This window comes from Tinamus guttatus, unplaced genomic scaffold (assembly GCF_059628265.1).
Source record: "Tinamus guttatus ecotype Peru unplaced genomic scaffold, ASM5962826v1 Tinamus_guttatus_pri_ptg000311l, whole genome shotgun sequence".
In the NCBI taxonomy this organism is placed as follows: Eukaryota; Metazoa; Chordata; class Aves; order Tinamiformes; family Tinamidae; genus Tinamus; species Tinamus guttatus.
In genome coordinates this window covers 2,102,040-2,110,550 of record NW_028288845.1, presented here as the reverse complement: position 1 = coordinate 2,110,550, position 8,511 = coordinate 2,102,040, and the positions used below count along the sequence as shown (strand labels likewise).

The window sequence follows — 8,511 nt, the reverse complement described above, 5'->3', positions numbered from 1 at the left end:
GGACATCTCATACTAGTTGCACTTAATAGCAAAGTATTTTGTTTCAAAGACATGTTATGATAAACCAGCTCTAGGTCTTGCAGAAGAGATTGCTAGTCCAGATCTCAAAACAAAATGCTGCTGTATCTATATAAAATGCAAAGCAATCAAGAAGGAATTTTGATCATTTGAATATTATTTAATCAATAAAAAAACTTCAGATCACAGTTTTGCTTACGCATGTATTTAACATGTGCATGTTAGGACCAAAAAAAAAAAAAAAAAAAAAAGAGTATTACCAGTTGCATTTGCATAGTTGTTTTATTAAGATGACCACTCAAAATGAGGTTTCTGTCTTCTTGCAATTGTAAAATGCAACATATAGCTTGAACAGAACATGTTTCTTAGGCAGCAGAGCAGGCCCCTGTGAGTGTTATATTGTTCTGCAAACACTCTGACATTGGCCTATTTCTCTATGGTGATGATGGCTCAATCTCAGCTAATCATAGAGGCAACCAGGATAAGAACATATGTTGGGCCAAATGATCAGAGTAACACTCCCATTGACTTCAGAGCCAGGATCATATTAACCAAATCAAAGAGGGCACTTCAGAAATAATTTGTTTTTGTCTACCATGCTCAGTGAACTCTCTTTTGTATATTCAGGTGCACATCTTCCCTTCACAGCTGCCTTGTGTGACAAAGAACCTGGCCACAAGGAAAGGCAAGCAGAGAAAGCCGTTCTCACTGAAGCTACTCTTTCCCTCCAACATTTTCATTCCTAATAAAACAAACTATCCTGCATCACTTTCTTCCCAGGCTAGGAGATGCTCACAGCTCAGCTAACACACCGCACTTTTTTTTTTCCAGAGCCATATTTTAAGACTTTGTGTCAGCAGAATTATTTGCTTATTAGGCAAAAAATATATATATTTAATGGAGAAGACTGTTGTAAGTATTTGCATGTGGGTTTTAACATTATTTAAAAAAACAAAACAAATCAAGGAATGCAAACACTTGCTAAGAGACAATAAGCATAAGTGAGAAAGGAAATTCAAAGATACTTTCAAGTCCTACAGTCACCGAGTTTCCTATCACTGCTTTCCTGCCAGTAGTACACGATGAAAATAGCATATTGATACAAACACAGAACATAGAGTATGTTAATCTGTGGGATCAGCATTTGGAGCGAAGGAATACATCAAGCAAGCGGAAAAGTCTCTGATATGGAAAGATGTGGAACTCTGCTGAGCTTTCAGACAATGCAATTATAGCGTGCCAGTGGCCAAGAATGCGGATAATAACACTCCCTAGCAGGTGCCAGAAAGCTCAAACTCCTCAGGGCAGGGAACATGTCTCCTCGCTACTCTGCAGAGGCCTCAAGGCCCAGATCTGCTACACAAATGTCAGAAGACAAAACTAAAGATTTTCTTTCTTGGCTTTGGGAATCAGAATCACAGAATGGTTGAGGTTGGAAGGGATCTCTAGAGATCTTCTGGTCCAACCCTTCTGCTCCAGCAGGGACACCTAGAGCACGTGGCACAGGGTGGCATCCAGGCGGATTTGGAAGATCTCCAGAGAAGGAGACTCCACAACCTCTCTGGGCAGCCTGTTCCAGGGCTCTGTCACCGTCACAGGAAAGAAGTTCTTCCTCACATAGGGGCGGAACTTCCAGCGTTTCTGTTTGTACCCATTATCCCTTGTCCTGTCGCTGGCCACCACTGAGAAGAGTTTGGTACCATCCTCTTCACATTCTCCCCTCAAGTATTTGTACATATTAATAATCTCCATCTTCTCTAAGCAAGAAGAATAAACTACTTACTGAGTTATTAAGAGACATAAACTGAAAAACATAGCCCTGCTATGCTGAAACATTTTACAGTCTATAAGCTTACAGCATTAATATTACTTGCTGATAAAACACCACTTTACTTATCTTACCAAAGCATAAATGATGACTAGTTTGTAACGAACAGTCCAATCAAGAGCAGCTGATTTACTCATCAATGAATCCATGTCAATTAACATTAACCACAAACATTTAATTAGGGCTTTCGATAAACATTTTGTTTTAAAGTTCTTATTTCCTCCATCCCCTATAAAACTTCTTAGAATTAACTTTCTTCTTTGCAAATACCAGTGTTCTCAACCAAGAACAGAAATTAGGACATCTGAATCTTTAACTGACCTCAGTTACCTGTTGCAAATCAAGTTTAATCTCAAACAACATATTTAAAATCCACTGGATTTTTAGGGCAATACGGAACCAATACATTGCCTTCAAGCTTTGCCTCAAGAGCAACATTTCCTCAGAGGACACTTCTGACTGTTCCCTATCTTGGCTTAGCATAAGGAAGGCTCTAGTAATGTCAGTGTTTCTCTAGAAAACTGGTATCTCTGAGCTTCATAATTTATCCTTAGCAGAAAGGCTGCCAATGAACAGGAGACTGCTAGACTTGCAAATATTCTGGATTCTCCTGAAATAAAGTGCTGAAAAAGAATGGAAATGCTTTACGGAGACACATTCAGTGGTGCATATACCCACTTTTCCTTTGCCTTGCAGATAAAAACCCAATACAGGGTTACACAACCAAAGCCACTACGCAGTGCAGAAGCTGCACAGCAAGAGCAAGCACGCAGGGACGCATGTGTTGTGTTGGGGACAGCAGGAGCTGCTAGTATAAAGCCTGGGATCGCAATGAGCTGTCCTGTGGCTTGCTTCGTACGGGCACAGGCAATTGCAGCTGGCTCTGGCAGAGGAACAGAGAAATGGGATAAACTGCAAAGGTGGGAGGACAGGATTTGGCTTTGTTCATCACTTGCTTTCAAGCAACGAACAGATCTAGACAGAGCCTAGAATGACTTTTCAAAAGTAAAAACGAGTATACTAGACTGAAATGGCAAATGGATCTTGTATCTCACTTCTACATCACTTTAAAAAAAAAAAAAAACCACTAGCAGGTCTGCTTCTGATAACCTTTACCACAGGCACAGTATTTCGCTCTATTTTTGTGATGACAAAGTAGATACTCAGAATTTCTACTTACAAAAGGAGAACTGTAAAATATGTTGAAAGGCAGTAAGGGGTTTGGATGTAATCGGGGCTGTCTCCTAGGACTTTGGAGTTCAAGAAGAGCCAAACACAGGTAATTACAGTGGGAAAAAAGAGATCTGGGGCCGTAATGAAGCTGGCAGCTTTGTCGCCTGGGAGAAGCACTGGGCGCCACAGCGCTGTTTACTCCCACAGCCGCGGGGGTAAAGGAGCCTCCGAGCTGCGACGCCAGAGGAGCGGCCGGCGGGAGACCATTAAACCACTCGGCGGGCGCCGGGAGAGCGCTCCGTGGCGGACTATGAGCTACGGACTGAGCACGACGGGCGCTCCCCGCCGCCCGTTTAACGGCCGTTACATGGGACAGGGACCGCTGCGGCAGATGGGCACGAGGCGCCGCCCGTTTAACGGCCGTTACATGGGACGGGGGCCGCTGCGGCAGGTGGGCACGAGGCGCCGCCCGTTTAACGGCCGTTACACGGGACGGGGGCCGCGGCGGCAGGTGGGCACGAGGCGCCGCCCGTTTAACGGCCGTTACACGGGACAGCGCCACACGCGTGTGACGTGACGCACTTTATTTTCGCGAGCGCCTAAAGCGCCTCAGGTTCAACACCGCGAAGCACCGTTTGGCGCCCTCACTGCGCGCGCTCGGGGCTGAGGCGCCGCATCCCGCTCTGCCGCGGGGCCGCCGCCGCTCTGTCCCGTCCCGCGCTGGCTCACTCACCTCCGCCGCCGCGGCGCGGCCCGGCGCGAGCAGGGCGAGGAACAGCAGCGGCGCCAGGCGGCCGGGGCAGCCGCCGCCGGCCATGTCGGCGCTCAGCGCTGCCTGCGCGGCGTCCCGCGGAGCTCGGCGCAGAGAGTGTGGCCCCCACCCGCGCCTTTTGGCCCGGGGATGCCGCCTCGGCGCTCCCGGCACCCCGGGGTGGGGACAGGGGCCGGGGCGGGGCCCCCGCGCCGCCCCTCCGCGCTCCCCCCCGCGCTGCCTGCCCGGGCCACCAGCCCGCGCCGCGCTCCGCTTCTCAGTCCCCGGCGGGCACGGAGTGAGGGAGGAGCAGCGGAGGTGAGAGCCAGAGCCGGGCCCGCGCCCGTGCTGGGCGGAGGGGCCGCACCTGGCGCGCTGCGGGCCGCCCGGCGCCGGCGGAGAGCGCGGGGGGCGGCCCGGGCGCGGCCGCAGCGGCAGGTGGGGGCAGCCCGGCCGACCCGAGGTTCGGCCGCCCGGTGCGCGCACCCCGCGGGCTGCGGGACGGTCGCGGGGCCGGGGGAGGCGCGGGGGAACCGAGGGGCTGCTGCCCGCCGTGGCGGGGGGCTGCCTTGCGGCCGTGTTTCTCTTCAGCAGAGGACTCCTCGTCCTGCCCTTGCAGCGCACCGCGAGTAGCTGCTCCCGCGCGGCGCGGCGTTCCGCCCGCTGCCCCGGCGGGACGTTTCTCCCTGGGCTTGGGCTTCTACAGCGTGAAGGACGCGCTCGGCTTGGCTCTAAAACCCCGAGCGGCCGCGGCAGTAAGCTGGCAGGTGGTGGGAGAAGGGAAAAAATGTCCCGTTTTCAAGCAGGGTTTGTGATCACCATCAGAGATCAGAGGAGATAGTCTCCTCTATGGAAAGAACATTAAATTGATCAATCTCATTTATCCGGTTCCTAAACCTGTCAATATAAACAGTGCTTTGCTCTTGACACAGGAACAGGGACAAAGATAACGTCTGCAATTCCATATAAGCAACGGGTGCTTAAAACTGATCAGTACCTGAGCCTGCCCTACTTGTTGTAATGCCTGACTTCTGTGCCAAAGGTGGAAACAGTAGCCAGTAATTGAAAATACCAATGGTGAAATACATTTAGTGAATCAAATTGCAGCCCTATTTGTGGGAAGTATTTGAACTTGCTCACTGTTCAACTTCTTGCAAACACTGCTCTGCTGGAAAGGCATGCATGAATAAAAATGGATCTTGCTTTTCTGGCAGGAAAAAAAATACCAGCTCAGTCTTGTGTGAATCAACACAAATGTGGGTCATCTGTCCAAGCTATGAGGGCATAGTGAACATCAGAGAGCAACAGGGAATTCAGCCTTCCTAGAGTTAAACTGAAATTTAGTATTAGAGAAGTGGTGTTAGACAGAAGGCAATTTACAAAAATGTGAAAATAAAAGCTGCAAAGTTCTCTGAGACAACACAATTAGAAGCAAAAAAGAGATTACAGTGGAAGAAAGTGGTCAGTATTTGAAAATGATGTGATTTCAGATTTCAAGATGAATAGTGTAGTTCCCATTCAGTACAGAACAGAATACTTAAAAGACAGCCCTTAAATACAAGGGCAAAGAAATACCTGAAAAACAAAATGAAAGAGAAGTAGCAGAAAGCAGACCAAACACTGTAAGGAGAAATAAATGAATAAATCCTGGAAACCTAGTGAATGAAGTGCTGCTATGATAAATAGATACTGAGTCAGCTGTCAAATGATGAAAACCCTGTGTGGAAATTTCTTCGCAAGAAGTGAGCAAGTTTAAAGCCAAGATGAGAGAAAGCTTACAAGGGAGATAAAACAGAAGGACAGAGTACTTCAGTAAAGTCTTTTTCCCCTCAGTCTTATCTCAGAACTAATTCACTGACTTCTGAGCCTGAGGAGCTTGCTGCTAAGAAGCATGGCCCAGCTGCATGTTACTTGCTTGTGAAACACCAAATAATGTTGCTCTGTTTGTCAGAGAGCACATGTCTGTATGCATGTGGGCAGATAAGTGACTTAAAGCAGCTAAAAAAGAGAGGAGCTGCCTCGGATATTCTTTCTGCTGCTCCTGGCTACCATAGTTGATGGCATCCATCCAGAAAAGGTTTATGAACCCTTGATGTGGACTGTACTGATGATATTGCAGCAGTCCATGGTATCTTCAGAAAGCTTTGAACTAGGAGAGGCAGTCTTGCCTGGCAAAACGTCATGCTAAGCAGGCTCAGCATGCATTGTGTGAAATTATGTAATTGCGTTGTCCTGTGGAAGACTTCTGCCAAAAAAAAAAAAAAGAAAGAAAAAAGAGAGAAAAGGTGAATCTCAAACCTAGAAAGCAGGTGAAAGGTGCTATCAAGTGAGAATTTTCAAATAGGTAAGTGTTCTATGGAGGCAACCGTTTTGATCCCTACAAAATGTAAAACATGAGATCAGTTAGACATACCAGCCTAAATTACTTGGTAGTCCTTATGTTCTTGCACTGGCTGCCAAGCACTTCATAGGAAGCTCACCCAGAAAGCAATGGGGTCATTTAAAGCTTTAGATAGTCATGATAAAATAACAAGCTCAATCGTTTAAATCTTCTATTCACGCATTACATATGACTTAAATCTGCGTCAACTGGTTGGATCAGAATGGATTTTCCCTGGAAAAGCAAAAGGCTCTCTGTAAATACAAAGCAAACTTTGTACCAAATTCCCATTGCTTCTCCATTTTCAGGATAAAAGCTATTTGAGTAACTAAATGATGAGTAGTGGGCAACAGATTTCTGTAGAGGCTAACTACAGACTGATCTATAAGTACAGGATAACTACTGTGACTGATCTTGTATCTTCTGAGGCAATCGCTCCCTACACTATTTATCGCCTCACAGTCTTGTATTATTACCACAAAAATCAGTGAGGCAGGAAAGTGCTGTTATTTCTTTTTTTTTTTCCTTTCTTTTTACAGATGGGAAACTAGGACACAGAAAGAGACTAGGGATTTGGCAGACAAACTGATTATTGTACAGTACATGTAGGTTGTGAACTTGCAGTATTTATTAGCTGCCCATAGGCTTTTTACTCATTAGTGAGTGCATGCTGGCTTACCAAGTCTTTTCTCCCTACTGTGGGATAAGGATGTACTATGCTTACACATAGGAATTAATATTCTTTATGGATGAGCTGTGCTTATAAAGTTGTTATATAAAGTCAGCTGTCAGACATTAATTGCACTAAGTAATTGAAAGTAATACAGTACTGTTTCAGGAGTATTATGCTTTTTTGCATACTTCTGTTTGACAAAGAACAGATAGCTGTTTGTTGAATAGCTGTCAGCAGCCAGTTTGCTGTAGGTTCCTGTCCTTGCTTCCTCTTCAGTAACTGACTGCCCATCTTACTCAAGGGACTTCTCCAAAGGAAGTGACCCCCCTGTCTGTTTACTCTAGGCAGTGTTCAGTCTCCTTAAAGTGAACCTCCACAGATCAGGTAGACTTCAGCACTAAAAAATAAAGCTAATGAAAACCTGTGCTATGCTAAAGGAGAAGTCCTCTAAAAAAGCCTCTAAGTCCTCAGGTTGGAATATCCTCTGTGAATTTTCTGCTGGATATGGATTTCAGCTTTTTTTCTTACTTTAGGTATGTGAAAGCACAGCAACTCTCCCCTTTGGATTTCTGGAGCTTACAAAGAGATTGCTACAACACATGTGCACATAAAACTGTATATGTTTAGGTGGACCTAAGTCAGATGTCACATATGCACTGTGTAGTCAAATCTGGCATGTGAAGCCTGAGCAAAATGGGTAAAATGCACTCAGAGTAGTTGTCCTTTACCCATATGCATATCTGGGTAATTGTCCAGTCCAGCTTGCAGAAGATACCACTAAGATTCATCTTAAAAGTGCAGCCAGTGTTTTTCTGATTGTTATTTAAAGTACATTAAGTCTTTACTAAATAAAGTGTCACCTCTTTTTTATGCTTTTATCAAAAATGGTGGTTAGGATAGCTTTAAAAGAAAATCATGCAAGGTAGTCTTTGTTCATTATTTCAAATGAACAGGAAGGAAGACTTATCTTTTCTGAGGTGAAATCTTGTACCTTTTCTATGTTGAACTATACTTTCACCCATGATTTCCTTGAAATAATTTGATTGCATTGCTGATAAAATGCTACATGGTTAGGGATAATAAAGTGCAGCCCCAACAAAAAACTGTTGCAGTGTAACATACATCAGTGATCACTGAGTAGTTGGTCATATTTGTACATCACATGTATATTTTAATATAAACAGGTTCAGAGGGGAAAACAACAGCAGAATGGAACAGAGTTTATAGACCAGTTACTAACAAGAGGAAAGAGAAGATCTGCTGTCTAAAAAGGAAAAAAAAAAGCGCTGCATATTCAGATCCTCAATCAGCGTGAATGGCATTAACAAAGGATTCATCTGCATGGATTAAATGGATTATCACAGCTGCCTGGTGAGTTTTACAGAGCACTAAAATTTTTAACTACAGTCACTGAAATACATTTTTAGCCATCAGTTTACAGCAACAAAAAAAACAGTTAAATGATTTGCAGACTATCATAAATTTGATAAACATGCAAGGTAGTTTATCTTATTCATTCTTGTTGTAACAGTTTTACCATTTAAATTTCAGGTATGACATTACTTAAATAATAGAAAACAGAAACTTTAGTTCAGTGAATCTGTTTTTAGAGGAAAAATGTTCATACCTTCTAGCGATAAGATGCTTGAGGAGGAAAAAGTAATGACAAATTCAAACCAGAATGTCTC

The 8,511-nt window shown here is 44.8% G+C and overlaps 1 protein-coding gene across 1 annotated transcript in view; it reads left to right on the top strand.

Moving 5' to 3' along the window:
* The first annotated feature begins 7,914 nt into the window (after nucleotides 1-7,914).
* The window catches only part of COL4A4 (collagen type IV alpha 4 chain), a 58,139-nt gene continuing 57,542 nt past the window's right edge, over nucleotides 7,915-8,511 (top strand). Inside the window, exon 1 of the mRNA XM_088528514.1 lies at nucleotides 7,915-8,194. Within this exon, the coding sequence (XP_088384640.1) occupies nucleotides 8,139-8,194 (56 nt within the window). The 5' untranslated portion in view covers nucleotides 7,915-8,138. The remainder of the gene's footprint in view (nucleotides 8,195-8,511) is intronic.